The 25,276-nt window shown below is 43.3% G+C and overlaps 1 protein-coding gene across 3 annotated transcripts in view; it reads right to left on the bottom strand.

Moving 5' to 3' along the window:
* Positions 1-10,129: 10,129 nt before the first annotated feature.
* The window catches only part of Rfx4 (regulatory factor X4), a 161,249-nt gene continuing 146,102 nt past the window's right edge, over positions 10,130-25,276 (bottom strand). For 2 of the 3 annotated variants that reach the window (XM_058574262.1, XM_058574263.1), the window contains 3 exons: positions 21,296-21,458; positions 19,570-19,708; positions 10,130-11,702 (listed from right to left, as the gene is read on the bottom strand). In XM_058574262.1, coding sequence (XP_058430245.1) covers positions 11,430-11,702; positions 19,570-19,708; positions 21,296-21,458 — 575 coding nt within the window. In that variant the 3' untranslated portion in view covers positions 10,130-11,429. The remainder of the gene's footprint in view (positions 11,703-19,569; positions 19,709-21,295; positions 21,459-25,276) is intronic. The other variant, XM_058574261.1, reaches the window with a different exon arrangement.

The following is a 25,276-nucleotide window of genomic DNA, read 5'->3' as shown; positions in this document are numbered from 1 at the left end:
TTCCTGTGTTCGCTCAGTTTCTCACAAATTCATTCACAAATATTGAGAACCTGTGCTGTGGCAGGCACTGTTCAGTGCAGCGTGGGTACAGTGGGCCCCAAAGAAAGTCCCCGTCTTCGCGGAGCTTCGGTGCTAGTGAGCAACTAACTCTTTGAACAACTCTGTTACAATCATGAGGAAACAGCCTTAGGTTAATTAACTTATCAAAATTGCAGATTTTGGAAACTGTGAATTTAGAGCCCGTGCTTTTTCTGTTCTCCCAGGCTTTTTGGTGAGAGTGGATAAATTCTCCAAGCGGAGTCCAAGTTCTGCACTCTAAGCAATTGTCTTTGATGCCACCCCCTCCAGCCTGTCCTTCTTGAGCTGTGTTGAAAAGGAAATGGAGTACAGTTTATTCACCTAATAATTTTTTTTTCTACATTGTGCTAAGTATTCTGCTAGACTTTGGGAATTTGGAGGTTAAAAAAAAAAAAAAAAAACACTAAGCCTGTGGGACTTTTGGTTTTTCTGAGGTTTATACTTTTCATGGAGCAAACATTTATTGAGCATATTGTTGAGCCCCAGGCATCATGGTGTGTTAGTCAGCTTTCCATTACTATTACAGAATACCTGAAATAACCTAATAAGGGAAAAGATTTATTTTGGCTCATAATTTTAATGAATGGTTGATTGGCCCCCCACTGCCTTTGGGCCTGTGGTGGGAAGTTGAGGTGGAAGAAACTGCTCACTCATAGCAACTAGGAAGCAAAGAAGTAGATTAAGGGGCAGGAGTCCCAATGTCCTCTGTACACCATTCCCCAATGACTTAACTTCCTTCAACTAGGTCTCACTAACTATCAGTAGTGCCATGGGCTGGAGACCAAGCTTTACCACATGGTACTTTGAGGGACATTTCAGATCTAAATTATGAGCAGGATAAGTGCTGCATCTGTAATGAATTGTAGGAAAGATTTAATCCATCTCTTGAAAAAGCACTCTTAGGTCATGAAACCGTAAGCCACAATCCTAAGATGATAATAATATCTTGCAATTATTAACAGTTTATAAAACATTTTAATATACAGTATCTCAATGGATCATTGAAGAAGGTATTGTCCTCACTTCATAGATAAGAAAACAGGGTCATATGAATTAATTAACATCAATGGGACTGAAACTTTTAGCTGTTGACAAATATTTGGATACCTACTCTGTGTCCAGTAATGTACTAAGTGCTTTTTGGGTAACCTTATATTTATTTTTGGAATAAGGTTCTCCTGAAGAGGATATTAACAAACAATTATCCCAGTAAAGATGTTTCCTTTAAAAAGGGTCTTACACGTGTCTTGGAAGTGTCTGTCCGCTAGAAATAAGCTATGTTTTTATGCTTTCAATCCTATACTTCTAAAAAGAGATGGAAAAAATGTGAAATCACATGAATTAATGGCTTGAGAAATTGTATTTTAGTAATTTTAATTGTTAATATTCTGATTTCATAATGAAAGGATCTTTGATTGTAATTCAAGTCATCCTTTAACCACTGATGAGACTCTGGTCCCTGAAAAATTAAATGGTTTGTCCAAAGTCAATAGTGAAAAGCAGACACTGGGACAAAGCCTAGACTAGCCACTTCATCACTGTACCTCCGTAAGTATTAGTTATGTGAGACTTTCAGTGACCAGAGACTTTTGTCCAGCACTCACTCCAGTACGTATGGATTTTTAGGTGGCATGGTACCAAGGAATTAGGATTTAGAGCCTTCGTGATCAAAGCAATAAGTCACTTATTCTCAAGTCAGTGCTCTGAGAGAATGTAATAACATAGATGAATAGTGCCTCACTATGGTCAAAATATATTCACATGAATATCTGATTTAACCCTTATAATAACTGAAAATATAAGGTTAATAGGACAGGCACTATCTTCTTTCTTACAGAGAAAGGGGAAGTTCAGGGTGTCTATTAGCTTACTCATGAGCAAATAAGTCTGCTAATAAGTGGTATCATTAAGGGGTAAGTGCTTTGGGCTCTGATAACAAAATGTTATGGACTTTCAAGTTAGTGCCAATGAAAAAGCCTGCAAATAGATACTAGTCATTTATTTTGGACTTTGATATATCCTGCTGTGGCATTTCCTCTTGCCATGACAATGGACTCGTTGGAATGTGCCAAATTCAAGGTCTTTAAGGAGTACCTGGTGCTAACAGCTTTTAAAATCCACACTTCCACTTGCAATACTTCTGTATGTTTTCTTTAGAATAAAGCAGAAATTTAGAAATTAAACAAATCAGTCTAGTGATTGCAACTCCAGAATTGGAGTTCAGAGCATTATATTCATTTAAGGTGAGGTAGTATAAAAAACAAAAACAAACAAACAACAACAAAAAAAAAAAAACCAAAACAAATGATAGGTAGAAAGGAGACAAAGGATGAAAAAGGAAATTGTAGCTTTAATCTGAAAACCTTGGGCTAAAATTCCTCATTCCTTTTCTCCCCAGACCAGTTTTCTCTCCTAGTCCTGTCACTCCCAAATTCTTGAGAAATCTGTAAATGTTAAAGTTACTGTAAATTCACTCACAATGTTAAAGTTACTGAACATTCACTCACTTATGAAAATTGCCTGGTGCACTGTGAATTTGCCTACACAATGTACTAACACATGTATTTTTAGATTAGATCAAACAAAGGGAGATATCATATTTTAAGGAATCTGTAATATAGGGTACATTGCCAAGGTTATCTGCTGATCAGATAGAAGAGACAATGTCAACCTAAAGACCCTGAGAATGGCCAGACCACCATAAACTGTATTGTGATCACCAGGCTGATGTCATACCCACATACCATTCCATGCCCATCCTTCATAAAGCTTTCTTTAGAAGTCTGAGATTCCAAAGCACTCTTCTCACTCTCAAGATAACTGGCATTCTTCCCTAAAAATATGAATAATCACCTTTCACTTTTTTTTTTTTAATACCAGAGATTGAACCCAGAGGCGATTATCCACTAAGCCACATCCCCAGCCCTTTTTTTGTATTTTATTTAGAGACAGGGTTTCACTGAGTTGCTTAGAGCCTCAGTAAGTTGCTGAGGCTGGCTTTGAACTCACAATTATCCTGCCTCAGCCTCTGGAGCCACTGGGATTACAAGTGTGTGTCCCTCCCCCCCCAAGTAGAGGTTTCTTCGCCTCCTCAAGCACCCTAATGGTGACAAAGACACCACCTATGTGAGGCCACTCATTCAAGTATCCTCAGCTATAAAACAAAGGAATTGATCCAAGTATTATTTTTCTCTTAGTTCTAAAATTTTGTGATTTTAAAACAAAAAACATTGATTAGATATGTTCAATCTTAAGAAAAATGTATTAATAAGAGGGTTTGCATACATCAACTACAAATACTATGATATATGCAAATTATTGCTTGAGCATACCCACAAAGATTCTACTTCAGTTGAAATAAGCCAGTAGGATTGAAAACCACTTAACCAATATTTTGGTAAAGGATCAACCACTGGACTAGATTTTAAACTCATGTGCTTATAACTTAGTCTTTGAGAAATTAGAATAACCTGGCAAAATGTAAGTTACTCTTTTCTTTTTCTACCAAGAATGAAGACTCAGGCTTGGCATGTAGTGGTAAAATGCTTGCCTAGCATGTGCAAGGCCCTGAGTGTTTAATCCCCAGCACCATAAAAAAGAAAAAAGAATGAAGTCAACCTTTCAACAAAGCTGATCAATATAATTTTTTTAAAAGAAATACTTAGTGCTCTTTGGAGCACAGCATTGTCTTAGACATCATGAAAATTAAAAAGTAGAAATAATTGATCCTCTTTTGTGGATGTAAGATACAATAAATTGATTTTACTGATAAGGAAATTGTACATAGTTACTGTACAGATCAAAGCAAGATAAACTTAATTGGAAGGGGAGAATCAGAGAAGCCTTCTTGGAGGAGTTGAGCTATAGAGAATGATGAAGAGAGTTTAAGAGAGCTCCCAGACTGGGAAAATGCTGTGTGAACAGGTCAGGAGGCCAAAATTAAGATGTTTATTGACAGATGATACTGACTTGGTTAAACTTGAAAGCCAGCCACGGATTTCTTAGAGATCAGTTTGGTCAGTGGGATAAACCTGAGAGATATTTCATAATCATTGATGGCTTTATTACCAGCCAGTCCAGCTTCAGTTTATAATGTGTTACATTCCTGAAAACAACCCTACAATGCCAAATGACATAAAATTAAGTAAAATGGGGAGACAGGAAAGGAGGGAGGGTCTGTTGCTGGCTGGCTTCAGATCCTTATGCACATTTTGTCTCTGGATTCCATTTAGAAAATTAAATAGGATGTAGATGACTTCAAAATTTTTTTAACACTTAAACATTTATGATCACTTGATCCCAGCCTTTCAGTACCTTTATGAGATTCCTTAGTAATGTTTTCAGTATTCTCGTTGAGCCTGTTCCATTAGTCCTTGGCAGATTTACCTATAGTTGTTTAATAGTGACTGTTTACAGTGGGGCTCTCACATGAAATGGGCCCTGCCCTTTGGTAGTTTTTTGGGTTTTTTTAATCCAAGAGTTGGAATGTGGGTCAGACCTATTTGCATCTCACTCACTTGGAATCTCATCCAAACACCTCTTGGGAAAACCCAGCGCTTTGGGTGGCAGTGTAATAATGTGTTGAAAGAACCTGGATTGGGAATTGGAAAACCTGGTATTTACTCCCACCTCACTACTAGAGGAGTCTCAGAAGCCTATGGTTGTCAAATAGGCTTGAAACCCTTCTGGCAAAAAAATTTTTTTTTTTTTTTGGTATGTAAAAATATGAAAGCAGAGAGACTCTTGTTTGAATTTTAACTTTGTCTCTGTGTTTGGAGTTAAGGCATTTGCCCTCTTTGAGCATGAATTTCTCAACTGTAATGAGCATAATTTCATCTCCTCCACAGGATGTTGAAAGAGTTAAAAGAGATGGCTGTCGAAGTAGCTGGCACAGGAGACCTGGCAAGGAGTGACCACTCAAGTGTTAACTGAACTGGATTGAAAAACTGAACATTCCTCACAAGGAATGCTGTGAAGATTCAGGACTCAAGGCTGTTATTCCTATGGGAGCCTAAATGCATGAATTTTCAGTTGTTGGTGCTGTGGCTGCGGTTGTTTTTAACAACAACAAAAAACAAAAAGTAATTCCAACTGCTTTGGTATTTAAGCCTTTGGAATAACATCTTTAACACTGATATGGTATAAAATTTTGAGATCATGACTGGTTTTGTGGGGGGGGGGGTGTGAGATAAGGAGTCTAAAATGCTCCTTCAGCCCCCTCCCCATATCAATGCCTTTGCATTCTCACAACTCTTCTTCCCACCACCTTTTGCAGTAAAGCATTAATTTACTTACCAACATTTGATTAAACTCTTAAGGTTCAACCCTAGAGGAGGTGGCAGTGGACAAAGAATTATTGTCATTCATCATCAACACATTTTAGACTTCCCCTCCAGTTGCCTATGAAGGATTAGCATTTTCCTGAAAGGAGGAGGACAGAATAAATTGCATCTATGGCCAAAGAACTGCCAACTCCTTTCAGCTGGGGGCACATACCGGGAGCTTTTCCCATATTAGTCAGCTTTATCTCAACTTTTGGGCAGGGCCTACATCTGAATTTCATGGGTTTCAGGGTCAGTCAAAACAGAATTGTAGGGTTGTTGAGGTCAGAGGCCACCTCTGTCAAAGGGTAGTGACCTTAACAGCAAGAGGTAGTCAGGCCTCCTCTTTCTCCCCCACCGCACCCCACCCCACCCCAATGACTTCATTCCAGCCAGAGCTTGGCTCATTGCTCCTCCCCTGCAGAGCTTTTTTCAACCTGGTAATAAAAAATCCTCCTGTGACCTGGTATTTTTTTTTTTTACATTATTATTTTCTTTGTTCTTTTTTCTATAGAATGACCAAGTCTTGGACCTTGATAATGTATTAGATTGTATGTACCTTGGGAAACGATAGAGAGGAAGCTAGTCTGTTGTTCATGTATAGTGGGTGGAATGCCACCTTGGGTGCAGAAGATGATCTGATGCCCAGCTTAGAAACTGCCTTCATTTAGTGAGCATAAAAATTTCCCAGAACTTCTGAAACTCTCTGGGATCCCATTGGATTCTTTTACCACGGTCAAGGTTGATTTAAAAACTGCAAAGCTGCTTAGGACAGGGGAATATGGGGGAGGGGAGTCGGTGCTGTGGGAACAAAAGTAGTGAGGAGGAAAAAGACAATGTGCTATAGTAGAGAGGGCACAGAGGGACTGGGGAGTAGTTTTCAAATCACAGTTCTGCCCCTTAAACTGGGTGACCTTGGACAAAGCACTCAATTGAACATGAGTGATTTTACCACTGACACGGCAGACAGGTTGTGAGAAGTGGAGATGGTGTATTGATTGCGACTGATGCACTGTAGATCCCAAGAAATGAGGACTGCGTGGATTAGGGCAGATTGGTTTCAGCAGTGTGCTACAAACCTCTTGGTATGAGGTGAGAAAAGAGGGTCGCAGACTCCTCTTTTGACAGTTGTCCTTCTGCCTTGACTACATTTCAATCCTGGAAAAGACATTTTGCAGTTTATTGTTTCTGAGGGGTGTAGCCCAGGCCAGGACATTTTTGGATATCATCCCTCCCTCCTAGGGGCACAGTTTGACAGTTCCTTGAGAGTTCACTTTTTTAAACTTTTCTCAGGCTCTTCTTTTCTATTCGGAGACTATTATAAATACCAAATAGCAGCGCTGCAGCTGTTTCTGAGGCTGATTCTCTCTCCCCTGCTGTCACGGTCAGACCTCATTCTTTTTCATAATAGATCCTAAACGACTGGTTTTAGCTCTTGAGGCATTTATGATGAGAAAGGGAGGCGTAAAGCTGGGGAGTCCTATTTCTCCCACCCACTAGCTCTTGTCACCCACACTCCTTTCCTAGCAACAGCTTTTTCTTCAACTCTGGCCCACGTCTTCCTCCCCACCTACACCAGCAGCAGCAAAACATGGGGGTGAGAGGGTTGGGAGGGGGGCTGAGGTGCAGAAGAAAGAAGGAGGGAAGAGCATCAGGGAGGAGACAGATGAGGCGCAAAAGGTTCTGCCCCAAGGCCTGCATCCACACTGGCTGAGCTCAGGAGGCTGCCAAGGAAACAGAGAAGTTGCAGGTTAGAAGGGCAGGCGGCAAAGTGGCAGGGAGCTGGTGTGACTGGAGGGCCGGCAAAACTGTGTGGTAGGGCCAGGTTTGCAGCTAAGGGAAAACTGCACAGTGCAGGCTGCTGTGAGCGCCCCTACCTGCACAGGGCACCGTTCACCACTCGCGACAGACTGGAGCCCTGTAAAAAAAACAAACTGGCAAACAGATTCAGGCAATAGTGGTGCTCAATGTTAGAGCTTCAAGATGGAAGGGTTTGTGGTTTTCAACCTTGACCACATCTTGGAATCACCTGGGGAGCTTAAATACTGATGCCCAGGTCACATTCTGGGTCAATTATCCTTCTTAGAGTAGAAATGACCCTTCAAACAACCTATGTTTGGTAGAACCAGGATTTGACCTCCCTTTAAAGACAGTAAGTATATCCAATATATATTTCAAAGCTTTCAGTGGGGACAGTTTCTTAAGGTTCTTCCCTAGGTATGAATTCAAAGCCTTCACTTTTGTCAAAATTTCAGACTGTTTTCCTCCTAGGCTCCAGAAGACTTATAGTAACCCCTTTTCCCATATCCCCTGACCCTGTAATAAGGAGTGTATTTATACTACCTCCCTCCCTAGGGTTTCCTATTTCAAAAGTCTACCTTTAAGAGGTGCAAGAAATTGGGACAAATATTGTCCCATAGAGAGCTAAAACTCTTTCAACAGATTTACCCCTACCATTTTGAAGGACTTCAAGGCAAAAATTAATGGCAATGCTAAAAGGAAACTTTCCAAAGAACACTCTCCAGAGTGGCAGGAGAGAGGGTGGGGTCAGACACGAGACAGGGTGGGGCTTTCTTGGTGATGGTGCAGGTGTATGGGCTGCACTCATGGGCATGAACCTTAGTCCATCTTGGCATCAGTTCCTGGAGCAGGCACCTATACTCCTGTGGCTGCTTCCCCGAATCGCTGTCCAGCTGCCAGTCCAACCCATTCCTTTCTCTAGCTCTCCGCCCTCCTTACCCAGCCCTGCCAGCCCCAGTCCATCAGCATACAGACTGTAATTTGGAATGTCAGAGACATATAACATGCTTGTTGAGGTCCAGAGCAGGGAGGCAGCCCTTCCAGCATCACACGAAGGGGAAGCCATGGTATGTCACAAGATTTCATCCCTCTTACCCCATTAGATTAGGCTAAATCAACAGCAAAAATTTTTTTATTGGACTGTGCCTGGATTGCAGTCTCCAAGGAGCCACAAACTCCCTTTTTGTCCAGACCAGGAGTATACCAGGGTCTGACAAAGGACACAGCAGGATGGATGTGAGGACACCACAGGCCTGCAACGTGGGTGAGCCATCCTGGCTGCTGTTCGTGACTTCAGCCAGCTTCAAGCTGGCAGAATTCTTTTCAGAAAAAGTCCTACGAGGGGAGCGCTCCTTTATTGCCAAAACTCCTGTTATTCCTCTGACAAGTGACTGGCCCCTCTCCCAGCTGCCAACCTTGCCCATTCCCATTCTGGTGACTGGCTAAGAACCATCAGAGGGAGAGAAGGTGCTTTGAGTCATGTGCCCACGCAGCTGTTCACTTTCCCTGATCAGATCCTTCCCAGTTCTGAAGTTGAAGATTTTAGAACAATTGGGAACCTGGGTAGTGCTCTCAGTTCCCAGGAGATGGGCACCTTGTGCTCTGGAGAAGATGCCCAGTGACTGTTTGCCCTCATCTCAAGCTGCCTTCTTTTCCTCGGTGCTGGCAGCTCTGAGCTCTTGGTTGTGCTGTACAAGGAGGCACACATTCTCTCTCTTGAAAGTTCCTGGAGTGACCTCTCTACCCTTGGGCCTCAGACTCTTGTTAATCATGATTATTTTTGTTGTACAGTTAATTACCTTGTGGCTGTTGCTTGTAAGTGGGTGTTGTTTGTTATGTGCTCCTGATACCTGGCTAGAGAATTTGGTAATTACTTAATTTTTTTTGTACTTAGTAAGTAAAAAGTTATACTTGACTACACCTTGTACATTTATAGAGCACTAGCTTTGAATTGCAAGAGAGCAATAGGGCTGGTCATCCTCATGTTATTTTAGTTATTAAATCTGAGAATCTATTTTTCCTCTCCCTTGCTATGGATTGTAGATGAAAGATCAAACTAATTTACCATCAGAGAGTGAAACCCAACATTACTTTTTTTTTCATAGAACAATGTAGATAAATATATTTAAGAGGATGCTATGTATAATATATAAATAATTTTCATCTTAAAATCATTTTCAGGTATAAATATGTTATATAATAGCAAGTAAGAGCTTGGCTTTAAATACATCTTTCAAAATGCAAATTAAATTGTCAAATTCTCAAGTCTTTAGCTAAGACCTCTACTACTGCCATTTCTGGGAATCTGTGGCTCAGAATTTCTCTGAGCTCCTAAATTCTTAACATTTGGGTAAAATGCAGTCTTTTAAAATTTCTATATTCTACTTCCCTAAGCCACAGAATCAACCTACAGTGCTGGAGAAGAATTTAATTCTTATCAAGTATTCAGTAATGTTACTGTTCTGTTCTCGAAATTTATTAGCATTTAAAGCACTGCACTTGGAATATCTTTACACCCAGTGATCATTAAAGTATAATGAACTAAGTACCAGGGGAACTCTCAATATGCTGGTAGTGAAGAAGAATATTCTCTGTAAGAGCTGAAAGGCAGCCTTTTGCTCACATTAGCCATTATGCAAAGTTAGGACAAATTCCTGTATGAAGAACAGGTCAATTAAGCTGTAGGTACTATATTTACTATACTTAGTCAAGGACAGGATGCGTGGCCTACCCGGGCTTTAATGATTACTGCATGACAGGATGATAGGGAACTGGTTAAGCCAATCACACATGACACTTAATTTTGTTGTGCTTACTTACACCCTAATGCATTTTAAAAAGAAAAAATAAAAGAATGCTATTAATATATACACACCAAAGCCATTTCAAATGCAAAATGAAAAGGAAGCAGGTCATTTCAATACTTTTTATTTGAGTGTGAAACCATTCATATCTTGCACAAATGTACAGATAAAACTTTCCAGTTTAGCTGTAGACATGATTATCACACTGAGTGGTGTGATCAAAGATTTTATTTACAGAACAATTGCTAAAACATCCGATGTCATATTTCCATTTATTTCTTACCCATAGGGTAATAGGTCCACCATAATTGCTTGGTGCATTTTATAATACAGAAAGAAAACCTATGTTAATCTCTAACAAACCTCACAAATTGCTACAAATCTGACAGAAAAAAATGCCTACGAAAAAAAATTTCCAAAAGTACAATACATTTTTATTTCCACACATACACAGTATAGTATAGGCTCAAAGGCACAGCTTTGAATTTTTTTTTCTCTATCAAAGTGTCGGAAATTATTATAGTCTTATGAAGGAACCATGAAAGTTGTTTTCACACTTGGTGCTTGGTAAGTGAGAGTTTGGTCCAACCAGCTTCACAAAGTTAACACAGCAAAGCGGAATGTGATTCTCGATGCCATACATGCACATTCTCACAGAACTTAAAAAACCTCCTCCTGCATTTTGCTGACACTAGCCATTGTGCAAACTTAGGACAAATCCTTGTATGTAGAAGAACCGGTCCCCTACAGACCTCAATCAACTTAAGGCAATATAGAACAGGCCTCTTCCTTCCCTCAACAGTGCTTACATTCCAGGACAATGCAGGTACCATGGCAGATGTGAGTGTAACAGGGACCTAGAGTTTCCAGACACCTCCACTTAGCCCTGGTGCTCCGGGAAGCAATGCTGACACCATCGGAAGAGTGGAGGTGCAGAACATGTCTAAGGGCTGTTCATTGTACAGAAAGGTGACAGACAGGTGGCCAGGTGAATACTCTTGGTTCATTATATGCCCGTCCAAGAACATAGACCAGATTCTGTCTCTAGTATCCATCCTTCAAGACTAAAGAGCTTTTGTCAACAAGAAAATAAGTAGCCTACAAGGAATGGTTGCCAGCATAAAGCAGAGTCATGGAACAGAGGGAAAAGGCACAGCTTGGCCTGCCCAAGATAGTGCTCTATAGAAACAGTCAAGTCTGGCTTGGCTACAGGAACCCAATCCCACTGATGTTTAGTAAGTCCTGTTTCTGAACTAATGTTTCTTCATCCCATATTGAACATCCTCCCATTCATTAAGATAATGGATGCTTAGGAACAGCCCGCAAGTTATGATGTATAGAGATAAAGTCTTCTGGAGGGTAGGTATTGGGTTTATTATTATTATTATTAATTATTAATATTAAATATGGATTCCTATGATAGCAGTCATTTAGCCCATCCTGTGGAGGCCTCTCCGTTGATGTAAGCAAAGCCAGGAAAGTGTTGCATGTGCTCGTACTCAGAATTCCTGCGCGTGGTCAGGGGTGTGTACATGTCACTAGAGTTTCCATACCTCGTGGAATGCACAGACGGGCTTGTGTAGCACGTGTTGGCTGTGGGCACCTCTGGCCATCGGGGAGTGACAGGGGCAGGATGCAGCCTGGGAGTACTGCTCATCAGACAAGGTTCCATCCGGGAAGTGGGGCTATTAAAAGGGTACTTGTTGGGGGAAAGAAATTCCACAAGGTTAAAATTAGCTTGAAGTCACATACACACAATTTCAGTAATGTTCACATTTTAAATTTCTTGAGCTACTGTTCATGAGAGTTGATGGAATCAGTGAACTTCTGTAAGATGGAGTCTTGGTCTGAGGAAGCAATGAGTAGGAAAACTGCAAGAGATTCATAGCCAGTCTGTGGCTGGTGTTCACTCAGGTGATACTATTGGCTTTGCCCTCCTAATCTGAAAGATTTGGGGAAGTCAAACCCCAAAGGAGGAATAGCCCCATAAGGAATACCAGGGTGTGTGTGTGTGTGTGTGTTGATAACAGCATGTCTAGAATAAACATAGATGTATGGCTGGATGGATGTGTTTTATCATTAGTTTCGGAGATGTGACAAGTCCTACTCCATCAACCCAGAGAACAATATTGCCAAGTAAAACACATGACATAATTAAAAATAGCATTTTACAGTTGAATTCAATTATGAACTGCAGCCTAAAAGCAGGCTTTTGAAGAGAAAGCAAGTCAACAGCTTCAAAGGTTATTATTAGTGCCTATCATTTAGAGAACATCTTTCTTTTGGGTTCACATTCACTGAAGTCCTGAAAGATCTACAAGTAGGAAGTGGTAAATTATTTGGCTTGGTGTGATTGTGGAGGAAGGAGTCAGGATAAGCCAATGGAAGGCGGGGGCTGGGGGAGGGCTTTTGTGCAGGTCAGAAGAACAGGTGTTAGTGGCTACATGAAGAGGGGAAGCAGCTCTAGAAAGGATTAGGAAGAGAAGTGCCTGTGAAGTGCTGCTTCTTTTACATTCTTTTCTGTTTCCAAGACAGCTATGCAAATAAGCCCCTTTTAGTAGGATCAGAGGGGAGGAAGGGGAGGAGCGAAGGGCTCCCTTTGAAAGCTCCCATTTGCAGGCTAGTCAGCACAAAGATCTCCTTGCTGTGCTAAGGGCCACCCCAACAGGAGCCAATCAACAATGATGGCAAGGACTGCAAGGAGGAGAGAGAGTGTGTGGATGTGTGAATTCTTCTGCTCCCCATCTGTCTTCCTGACAGTTGGAAAGTGGCGCCCCAAGGGATTAGGTGGGAGGCTGCCTCCAGCGAGGGAGGCAGACAGGCTGAAACCTAGACAGCAGGAGGGGGTTGTGACAGTGGCTGCTCACTGTAGTCCAGGTGGACAAGGGAACCTCTCTGCCCCATTCAGGGGCACTCTGAGGGAAGCAGGGGCAGACTCCTAGGCCTGAAGCATTGCAAAAACCCAGCTGGCCAGAGATCAGGAAAGAGGGATTCCAACCTAGCAGCGAGTGTTTCCCCTAGGTAGGCCAGCCAGCGTGCCTTACAGCACGGCACAGCCCCCTCGCAATGAAGAGAACAGTCAGGAAAGAAGGAAAAGCGTGTAGGAGGTGTCTGGGGAGGCACCAGGCTGTTGCCAAGGAGACTGTGGACAGCACGCCAAGGCTTTCATACTCCCAAGTCAGATCAGAAACACTGGCGCCTACCCATGTGCTTTGCAGGATGCTATTGGTGTGGCAGCCATGGAAAGGCCTATGAGGTAGGCTTTTCAAAATCCCAGAGAGACTGACCAAGGAAACAGGATGTCAGCTGTTTCTTCCCCTTCTGGTAATCTCCCCAGTGAGCCTGCTGGACAAGTACACATCATCTGCTGGACATGTACACACCATCTTGCCCCATGGTCTCTTGCTGGTACCGAGGCCACCCTCTGGTCTTGTGGCACACTGAGCTGGTCCTATCTGTTGCCTCTGCCTAGAACCCTTCTTGACTGCCCTGCCCCCAGCTCCTGGCACACCTGACTTTGGATCCTTTTCAGACCTCAGCTCAAATGTCACTTCTCCGAGAGACTTTTCTGGACATTTTTATCTCCAGAAGTTGAACGCCCCACCCTCCTTCTCTGAGGCCAGGACCTCACCATCCTACTGAATGGCTGTCTCCAATGGGGCTTTGTTGTGTTCATACTGTATTCCCCACATCTGCACGGTGTCTGGCACCTAGCAGGTGCCAAACCGTATTTGGTGAATGGACCCTGGAACATCACCATCAGAAAGAACCTTAGGGATCATGTGATCCAACCCCATATTATAGAAATGAACCCACACCCAACGGGACACAGAGTTGGTGAAGGAGCTGACACATAAAATCAGTCCCACCCTGGGTAGCACATTTTCCCCATGTCAATCCGACTGCCCCAAACCGGCTGACCTGCCGCTGCCCAATCACAGGACAACACTCTTCCGGAAGCCAGTCTGAGAAGCTGTCCTCTTCCTTCACCAGGCTCCCTCCTTCCCCACAGACCCCAGGCTTGGAATTCTGGCCTGGCCCCAGCCGGCTGGTTCTGAGGAATCCTCCCTGCTCCTGGCTTGTGTAGGTAAAATGTCATGGTATGGACTGGAGCTTCTTCCCACAGAGCTCAAGAGTGTGTTTTTGTGTCTCGTCAAGGACCCTCAATGCAGCTGTGCCCAGAGGTTGTGTCATAGACTCAAAAGAGCAATTGCCTGGAAATGAGACTGGCTCAAAATATCTCCAGTGTGACAATACAATTCTGTTACCAATGAATCCAGCATGGAAAATTCTGTCCTGTTAGGTCAGCTAATTGCAAATGAGTCAGTGACTCGTTTTCCCCGTGGTGAAGAGACCATTGAAAGGCAAGAGGGCTGAGGTGCCGCTGTCTTGGCCTGGTGATTAAGAGGACCAATGAAACCACTATTTAGTCTGCTGGGAGTGGCAGGGGCTGGCCGGCCAGTGGCACCCTCCTCACCTTTCATACTTCACATCTGGTTTCACACAAGGTCCTTAGGCATGCTGGGCACAAACCCGGGGTCCAGAGAGCTCTGCCTGGAATAAAGGCACTTTTTGTTGAGGGCCTATAACAGGAAGTTACCATTCTCTGGGTCAGATCATAAGCTGTTGCTACCAATTTTAAAATGGAGAGAAATCACCAGCTACTGGCCCTTGAGAAAGGTACGTGAGGGGTGCTTGTGGGCACATGTGTGTGTGTGCACATGAGTGTGTGTGTGTGTGGTTGAAGGTACCACCAGAGGGCCATTGCATAAGTCCATCTTGGCGTGATCGACTCTTGGCCTCTTTGGAACTGAGTTAGGAAGTCTATTTTGGGAAATGACTCCCCACACTAGGAGCTGACTTTCCTACACTTGGAGAGGGAAGAATGAGCCCTTTATCCTTGCCCCTTACCAAATGGACTGCTACTTGAGTGAGGGTTGAAAGGTGGCCGAGTCTGGAGCACAAACTGTTTTCCTATGAAAGGCGGCTCTCACGGTACCCAAGTACTGCCAGGGCCCGCCCCCAGGAAGGCTTCCTCTTGGCCTCTTCTGGAAGAGGATGTAGCTCCCCAAAAATCTATCTCAGTCCACATCTGCTGAGCTTTTAGGGTCATTATGAATTAAATTAATATTGAAACACAGGATTTCCATGTAGTAAGTTTTTAAAAAGTGTTCATTATTATTAATATTCTTCCTTTCTGAGTTGCATAGGATCATGGCCCACTAATGATAGTCACTAACCATCTTATCCCACTTCTCATTTTACAGGTAAGTGAATTGACATCAAAAGAAGGGAAATGACCTGCTGAGGTCACACAGCAACATAGCCCCAGAATGAAGATCCATTCATTCATTCATTTCATTAATAAGCACTAACTGAAAACCCACTAAGGGCCAAGCTCTAGGCAGGGCCTTGGGAATAGTGAGGAAAAAAGAACCCAGTCCTTGCCTTCTTGTTCAGTGAAGAAGACAGAAGTTAATTATATGATCACACAAAATGTAATAACATTATATCTGGTTTTACAAAGGATAGTAATATGTACAAATTGTGTTAACTGTGAGCAAGGCCCTCTTCTAACCTTTATCAACTCACTTGACCCTTACGGTGAGCCTATGAAATAGTAGTGTCATCATCCCCATGTTTCAGATGAGGAAATTGAGGCACAGAGCTAATCAAAGGCAGAGCTGGAATTTGAACCCAGGGAACCTGCCTCTATATTCAGAGATCTTACAACATTATGGTTGACTTTTTTTTTTTCCTCTTTGGCCCAAGATACTATCCTAAGATGCTAAGAGTACCATGGGCTAATGGCGCTGGGCTGGTTTGGGCTGAGTAGCTGGAGATCTTGTGAGAGGTGGTGATTGGCTGACAAGGCTGGGTCTAAGCAATTCAGATGGGGAATAAGGAACAGTTTTCTGGTTCATTCTAAGCATATTCCCAGCCATACAGCTTCTGATTGATGAAATGGTATTTGAGCTCTAGGGTCCCTGTTCACATTCATGGCTGCTGACAGGGCAGAAGTTCGATTCCATAAGCATGTATTGAATGAGGCTCAGAAATATTTTATAGCTGTGTATCTGCTCTGGTATTTTCTTTTTGGTCAGACACGGGAATGGGGAGCTTGGGAATTAGTAGTCAACTATTCCTTGTTCCCTTACTTTGATAAGAATGAGTGCTGTGTAGTAGCAAAATGGTCTAAAATAATTCCAACCTTCCAGTGTGAAATCTCATGCATCTGGACACATGGATTCATAGGTTATGAGAATTCAAGCAGGGCTGGTAGGTTTACTTTTGTACTTTGGAGGAAGAAAGCAAGTATTATGCAAACGAGTCATGTAAACAAGGGCATATACGTATTCTACATCAAAATTCATTTGACTTAAAATTATTGTGAGCATGTAAATGCAGGAATGCATATGATCACTGCCCTCCTGGGATGTGTATATCAGTTTTTGCAGGCAGGCCCAGAGGCATTCATTTGCAGACGTTAACTGCAGTCACTCGGGTGCAGATGACCAAGTATGCTTCTTGAATTGTGGTTTTTCTTCAATTCAGACTGGTCATCCCCCCAGTGAGTCTGATACGTGAATGTGATGTTCACTGAGTCAGGATTGGGACAACTTGACCTTGGCTCTGGACAACTAAAACTAATTAGCCCTGCAGTAAATTTAACCCTGTGTGCTCAGTCTTAAACTAAAGAACCAATCAATCAAAGGAAGGAAATAAGGTATCTGCTTCTGTTTGAAACTTTCGGAATTTACATTCTACCTTCCAAAGCACAGCAGTTTCAGTGCCACTGGCTTCAGGTCAGGGCTGAGACTCGGGAATCTGTATTTGAGTCTGATTAGCCATTCACTGGATACATGACATGGGGTATGTGGCCTTCTGCAGCTGTTGCCTCATCTTTAAAAATGGAAGAAAAATGCCATCTTCCTAGGTTGTGAGGGGACTTCAATGAGTCCATGTATTTGAAAGTGCCTAGAGCAGTGCTTGTCACACAAATGTCAATGAAAAACAATGGGTGCTTCCTCTATAGGCGAGACTGTCCCTTGCCCATCAAGTTGGGTAGAATGTGATATAAATATCTTCTCCCCACATGACTTCACATGGAGACTAAGGCATTAAAGTACAGAGAGAGAAAGAAAGGTATGTGTGTGTGTGTGTGTCTGTGTTGGGACAGGAGCATCACAAACCATAGTGACAAAGAAGCTGGACAAGGGCCCTGGGGCCGCTCACACCCAGTCTATATCTAGGATAGAGAAGGCCCCTCCAGGGGCTTTGGTTTAGATCTTGGGTCCTTCTATTAAGACAGGCTATTATATGATAGAGTTCTACTCTCGGTCTATTGCAGCCTCCAGAGCAGATGCTGCAGATCTATCTTTGATCACCAGGGTCTGCATGACCCTTGAGGAGACATTGGCTTCTTTTTATGTCAAGGCTTTAAAATATCACTCCAGAAAACCAGCTCCTGAAATTTCCTGGCAGGGGTGTGGGGGTAAAGGAGGGAGGGAGGGACCATAATGCCCGGAGCTGTGGCTCAGGGACGCTATCTTGCACAGCAGACCTGCTCTGCCTCCAGCAGTGCTTGCCCCCAGCAACCACTTGAAGAACAGATGAATGAATGAAGGAGCTGCCAGCCTGTGCCCAGGGTGACCCAGGCTGTGGCAGCAGTTCTAGTCATTCCCCAGATCCCAGAGAGGAGGACAGACTCTGCTCCCAGGAGAGGCAGTACCTAAGGAGCTGGCATCTCTGGGTGACGTAGCTGGAGACCTATAATGAATGCCCCAGGTAAGCATTTAGTGGAATCAACTTCTTGGCCTGTCTGGGGATTAAACCAGGGCTCCACTGGGTACTGTACATGGAAATCAAAACAAACGCCTGTTGGCCCCCAATGCCCCTGTGTTATGGCTACATTCTCCTCGTTGCTCTCCCCAGGAGGCCAGAGTGTGTGCTGACAGTTGATGTCATTGCAGCCTCCCTCCTAGCCTCATCCTGCTATCCTGTGGTCCTGCTGTGTCTCTCCTAGGCTCTTGCAAGTGCTTTGGAGCTGAGCCCTCTGCCTCTTCTTCCTTTATGATTCATCCTATGGGGTCCCTGAGAGGTCTCTTAGGCACAGTTCTGATTCTACCACTCCCTGAATCAGCCATGGCTTCCCACACCTGCAGCATAGAGTGCATGCGCTCAGCTCACTAAACCATTGTTCGTGCTGATGGTACCTTTCATATATGAATGTTTAGGGACAGCCCATCTCTGAGAGGCAGCACAGGGTGGGGGGCCTGAGAGCCTGGATGGGAGTCACACTGCCTGGGTTCAAATGCACAGGCCAGTTAGTTACCCAGAGTCTCAAGTTCTCTTCTGCAAGGGTTATCTAGAGGATGTACATGGTGCTTGGTGCAGGAAAAGTTAGCTGATCTTTTTGATGGTGCCTTCTCCTGTGACCTGGGGATATAGATTTAATCTTTACCTTGAAGGAGCTTGGGGTCTCCTGTAGAGTTAGGCAGGAAAGTTGGTGACAACAGGGTGTAAGACGTATGACTGAAAGCAGAATCTCAGAGAGTAGCACTTGATAAGGAAGTGCGCCAGGAAGGAAGGAGGAAGCCAGTACTGTCAGGAAATGTCACAAAAGAGGTAGAAGTTTGTCTTGAATGAGAAGCAGAAGAGACACCCAGCCAGAGGAATAATACATGGTGAGGACAAGGGGTAGAGAGGGTGGTGGATAGACCAGAAAGATAACAATCTTGGGAAACAAGTTAAAGAATTGAACCTGACCCTGAAAGCAATGATGTATCAAAGAAGAAGTGTCATGGTCAGTTTTTTCCAAAGACTCTTCCAGCTGCAGTGTAGGGGACAGACATGAGATAGGGCATGCTTTAGAGATACAGAGGCCACCAGAAGGTCTTCTGTCACTAAGTTAGAAGTGATAAAGGCTGAGGCTGAGGCAAGGGCAGCACAGAGGTAGAGACATTTAGATGCAGAATTGAATGGACCTGTGAGCAGTTGTGTTTGGGGCCAACGCAGAGGAAAGACGAGCAGAATGCCTGGCTCTGGTGTCCCACATGTAACCCTGGTTCACACCTGCCCCGGGCCACAATGCAGTTTGTTAGTGAGAAACCCAAGGAGATGTATGGCCTAAGAATGATCAAAAATGGGTCCATTTTGGGAAGATTTTTCTGGTTCCAATTACATGTGGACTGGACTGAAAAGGGGAAGACCAGTGAGAGTGACGCTGAGATGCTAGTCCTGACAGGCTCCATGACGGTGGAGCTGGGAAAAGAGACCAGAGGCCAGCAGTGACAGTGGCCTCCTAGAAGGGGACAGCAGATGCATGGCCCATGGGATCCTGACATTAAAGAAGTCAGAGAGAGGAGCTGACTAAAGAACTGCTAAGCCATCCAGACCAGTGAGGGAAAGTGGTACAGGATTGCTGGCCAGATAGCCAGCGTGGGCCAGCCACTGATGAAAGATGGTGCTCTCCTTGGGGACTCTTGGGCCACACAGAGTCTGCAGAAGGTGCTTACTGGTTGTTAGTTGACTGGACTTGGTACCAAGCAGGACCATCCACTCACCTGGGCAGAGCTCCTGTGATACGGGGAGTAGTGGAGTGGCCCAGAGATGGCCGAGTCGTGAGGGAGGGCCGGATACTGGCTCTGCATTGGGTGAGGATGCTGGTTGCCATAGCTCCCGTAGTTATAGCTTCCAGTGTACCTAAAATGTGGCAAGCGCATTGAACAGGGTGAGTCAGAACAAGGAGAACAAATCAGTTTGACACCTTTAAAAATCAACCTCATCTATTTTTTCCCCTTTTTGTTCTTTTTCCTATTTTTCTTCTTCTTTCTGATTCCTATCTCCATGCAGCCTTGTTTTGGTAAGTTTAAAGCCCCAGGTAGCTTTCCCTTCTCCCTCAGCGCCCTCGACACAAGCGCTCAGGGAATGGACTCCAGCTCTGAGCAAAATGCAATTTGTGATGGAAACTCTCCTCCTACCATGCTGAGCGGCCCCATGTTACATCCTGAAACCAAACGGGGGAGAAGAGAAAAGAAGTGGAGCAGGGATTTGTGTTTGCCCCTTCCTCTTCTTCCAGGAAGTGCCACGGCAGGACCCACCAGGTGTCAGAGACCCCTGTTCTAAGCCAGAGTCCCTTATATTTTAGCTGTGTGAGTTTGGGCTACTCACAGTCCTGTTTTGCAAATTTGTGCAAATGCGGCACAGGGTTTTTCTAGGGATCATGTGTGTGAAGACACTCGATACCACAGAGCCCTTATAACATCTCCATGGCCAAGATGCTGACCTGTGACCCTGGAGTGTCTATTCTGCCATTCCTGCAGATTCAAAACACTCTCTGAAACAAAACTGTAGTCTATTCTAAACGTATAGAAAATACTCTAAAAGCCCCCCTGAGGAAATAATGGCTCCCCATTGGCCCTCAGGGGCACCCAGAAATATGGAAAAGTACACCAGCCTCCAGGCCTGTGCCCACCTTCAGGGTTTCTGCCTTGCTGCCTTAGGCTGGGCCTCTTGGGGCAAGGGACCAGAGAGGTCCTCCCTGGCTCCTCTGGTGCCCCACAGCTGGTGCCTCAGAACCTGGCCTGTGAGTGGCTGCAAGGGAGGCTCCCTGAACTACAGGGTGGCATCTCTTTCTGACATCTCATTCAGATCTACTCACTAGGCCTGATAAGCTTAGGGTCTTTAATGAAAGACAGTGCGTAATGGGCTACTGTGTCAGGGGACACCCGCAAATGAATTGATTTGCAGTTTATTCATCACACCAACATCACTGCCCAGATTTGAAAAGAAAAAAAAAAATGGGCAAAACAAATGATTTATTTATCTATGGTACAGAGCTGGAACCTCCAGGGATTCCCTGTGCCTGGGAAATAACTACCCCTCTCCAGGGACCTCCCACCCACAGGTAGGGAAGCCCTCCTCTAAATGGAGTCACAGAGACTTGGACCTAGTACAAAGCTATGAACATCTACAGAGTTCACAAGGAGCCTTTCAGGGAGACTGGACTGCTGGAGAGGGTAAAGAGGAAGAATACAGGCTTGGAGCAGACACACTTGCTCTGACCTCCAAGTCTCAGCTTCCTCCTCTGCAAAATGGGGTTGCTAACACCAACCTACCTACATCACCTGGTTGCGTGGGATTATGAGTGACAGTTATACACAGTACAATACTGAGCATACTATGACAACCCAACAAAGAGTGGCAGCCTTCCTATCCTTTGGGGAAATAGCTGCTAAGTGAACCCCACCTTAAATCTAAAGTCTCGCTGCATCCCAGAAAGTCACCTACCCATGCTCCTCTCTGTGGGGGTAAACTGGTATCCTGTGTGTGACGGAGGAGGAGGGCACATGAGTGCTCCTCATACAGGGCAGCTGTTGAGAGTTTTCAGCTGGGGACCCAGCAGCCGTTGTCACTGTGTATGTTAGAGACCAGGTATACGACTGCATTGCTCCTGCAGAGACAAATTAAGATGCATTGGTTACTAAGTTTTTCTTAGAACATTTTAGTGGCTTCCAATCACTCTTGAACTGAAGGCCAAAGTCTTTGCAAGGCTTGTGTCTCTGGCTTCGTGGACATTTACCTGAAATATTCCTATCTGGTCCAGCCACAGAATCTTTCATTTTCTCCAGAGTACCACAATTCCTAGAACTACAGGACCTTTGCATATGCTGTTTCTGTTGCCCTAGTCCTTGTCCCTCTCTTAATACCCACTCATTCTTCATATCTTAATCCAGAGGGGCTATCTCCTAACCCACACCAGGTCAGGGCCTTGATGGCTCCTATTGCAATTAATTCTATACCCATTAGAGAAAACGATATAATTAATGCCTGCCCTCCCCCACAGACTGTAAGCTTCATGAGGATAGAGACCTTGTCTGCTTTGTCCACCATGAGATCCCCAGTGCTTAGCACAGAACCTGGTGACCAAAAGACTCTTAATAAAAAATTTAAAAGGAAGAAAGGGGCAATGGAGCCCAGGCAGGCCCTGAAAATTAACTTTTCAGCACTCAACAGGTGTTAAAGATCTAACAAATTGCTTTAAGCAAACTTAAGTAGATTATTGGGCTCTGCCTGCCCAGGTCTTTTTGAAGATTATTAGACAGAGACCTGGACTGTGACTGATTCCATACATATCATTAATTTTATTTATTTCCTTTTAATTGGGTACCTTGAAAGTGCTCCTTAGCACTATGGTGGGGAGGGGAGCCGGACAAAAATAAAAGCCCTCAAGATGCTTAGATGTAAGATGGTTATAATTTTCAAAAAAGAAAATTTAAGAAATTGTTAATGAGCTTATAATAAACTCACTGGACAATTTCATTTCTGATAAGTTTTAAAATATGTTAACATAGTGGGGCTGGGGTTGTGGCTCAGCGGTAGAGTGCTCTCCTAGCATGTATGAGGCACTGGGTTGGATCCTCAGCATCACATGAAAATGAAGAAATAAAATAAAGGTATTGTGTCCAACTACAACTAAAAATTTTTTTTTAATTAAAAAAATATGTTAACATATTGAAAATAAACATATGTGGAGGGAAGAGGATTCAAGGGAAGCCATTTTTTTAAAGGTGAAATAAAAGAGAAAAATTTGGTCCTCCAATTCTATATTTTCTGCAGCAGACCATTTCTGTCTTAAAATTCCTCTAGGAAGTTAAAGAAAGGGGGTTTGCATTTTTAAAAATCTAGTTCATTTCATTTCCAGGGCTTTATAAATGGCACAGGAGAGTTGATGCATTGACAGGGGCATAGGAGGAGGTGGCACAAAGTTAGTGGGGATCAGCACTGTGCCAACCATGTGATAGGACGTCAGTAAGGAATACCCTCCCTTAAAGAAGGTGGAGATGGAAACTCATTTTAAATACATTGCTTTATTATTAAAAGAATCTTGTAGTGAGCCCTTTTGTAAACTGGAGAATATTTTAGAATGCAAATAATGCCCTTCTCTTTTATTTATTTATTTTTATGTGGTTCTGAGGATTGAACCCAGTGCCTCATACATGCTAGGTGGGCACTCTACTGCTGAGCCACAACCCCAGACCAATGCCCTTCTCTTTTAATGAAAAGAGACAAAGATTCATCCCAAGAACAGGAAAAGGAGATATCATTTTTTGAGCACCGTGCTCAGGGCTTTTCAGACAATTGTTCAGGGAAATATTGTCCCCTGTTCATGGGTGAGAAAACAGAAAGCTAAAATAAATAAATAAAGGAAGCACATAGAAATAAAGAAGATTCAAAAAGATAATATGAAAGTAGATATGAAAGAAGAAAAACAAAATTGAAGGTAAAAAATGAAATCAGGAATAAGGCAAAACACAACATATCCTAAAGATCCAAACTCTTCCTATGTAAGGATCTTAAACTTGGCTCTGAGTTTTCTAGAACTAATGCTAAAATGAAGCTTAACCAGTTAGGAGCCATAAGATAGTAAACAAATTTCTCAGAAGTAATATTATACTTGGAATTCAGATCAAACTGGACTTTCTTTCAGACACCCTCAGAAAGAGGCAACTGTGAACTGTTCAACAACACCCTGGACAGCATCCTTACAATAGGCTTCATCTTTATTCTTAGGACTGTCTCCTCATGTCAACATGGAACGCAGAAGAGGCATCAGAGAAAAGCACAGAATGTTAAATAGCTTGAGCAAAGTCCCAGAGTGCTTTGGTGGCCTGTGGGACCCAAGACTGCCGCACACTTTCTATTCTATCACAATGTCTCTGTTATGCATCCTGATTCTGTGTGTACTAGCTAAAAGATCCTGGGCAAGACTCTTCAACTTTATGGGCCTTTGTTTCATCATTGGTAAAGGAGCAGTAATAATATCTATCTTGCTGGACTGTTATATTAATCAAGATATGTCAAAAAACCTGACATGTGGCATATTTTTAAATGGTATTCAAGCTCTCTTCATTATGAATTCAGGTATTCTTATATAAAACTTATATTTTCATTGTACACCTCAAGGGATGAATACAAGTTTCTTGGGTCAATTCTATCACTGGATGCTATAGTTTGATCTTAAGTGGTCCCCAAAGGCCCGTGTGTTACAGGTTTGATTCCCAGGGTGGTACAACTGGGAGGTGGTGGAACCTTCAAGAGGTGGGCATGGTGGCAAGTGGGAGATTTCTGGAGGGGACTCTGTGGCCAGGATCTCCAAGGGCTTTTGCTTCCTGGCCTCAAGGTGAAAGGTCGTGCTCTGCCACCGGCTCTACCATGATGTGCTGCCACAGGCTCAAAGCAATGGGGCCAATTGATCATGGACTGAAATCTCTAAAACCCCAGAAGTACACTTTCTCTTTTCATAAGTGCGATATCTCAAGCATTTTTTTAAATAGTAACAGAAAACTGCCTCACACATTAGTGACAGAACACTTATGGGAACAGTAATTTAAAATCAATTACAGCAAATGTCTAAACATGTTTTCCTCTAAAATCACTAGCGTCCTTATTCAGCAGTATGGCTGAGAGTACCTCTTCCTGCTTTATGCATCTATTCCACATTCTTCCTCCAAAAGATAATGACTTTGGAAGACTACATGTTAGGCATCACTTATAAGAAAATGCAAGAAGATCAGAAGGAAAAAATCCCCAAATGATCACATCTCAGATGATTGTATTAAGCATGTCTGCCCTCTATGTTTTAAACCTATGTTTAAAATATTATTATTTTAAAAATACTATTTTTATTAAACCAGGTTATCTCTGGGGATTTAGGGATGATTTTTAAAATTTTCCCTTTATTTTTTTCTAACGAATATATATTGTCTCTGCAAAAAGTAAAACATATAAACAGATTTTACTCTGGGAAACATAATTGGTGTGGGGGGGGCATAGTTTTGAGAGAACAATGAGCCAGCCACAACAAGCAAGTAATTAACCCTTTAAGCCCCTGTGATCTCAGGGGAGTATAGCAAGGTCAGTGGATATTTATAAGGGGCAGTCCAGGAAACCAAAGGATTTTTTTTTCCAAGCAGTAGGAAAACATGATGATAATAGCCATCACCTGAGAGGCAGCAGCAGAAGTTACTTTTGTACGAGCCCCTGGTGCACAGCAACTGTTCCTTATTCATCTCTGTATCCCCAACAGAGGGTCTGCCAAATAGTAGGTGTTCAATAAATTTTTGTTCCATAGAATTTGTTGTTGAAGGAGTAAATGCTGCTAGAAATAGACGTTATCAAACAAAAAGCTACTGGAACTCTTGGAAAAATAGGCTCCTGTGGTCTGGGGAACAAAACCTCTAAATGGCCATGTGCCAGCAATCTAACACG

Source organism: Marmota monax, unplaced genomic scaffold (assembly GCF_021218885.2).
Source record: "Marmota monax isolate L192 unplaced genomic scaffold, Marmota_monax_Labrador192_F-V1.1 WCK01_AAM20220418_F8-fsc00051, whole genome shotgun sequence".
Lineage (NCBI taxonomy): Eukaryota > Metazoa > Chordata > Mammalia > Rodentia > Sciuridae > Marmota > Marmota monax.
The sequence above is the reverse complement of the archived record's forward strand: the minus strand, read 5'-3'. Positions and strand labels throughout refer to the sequence as shown.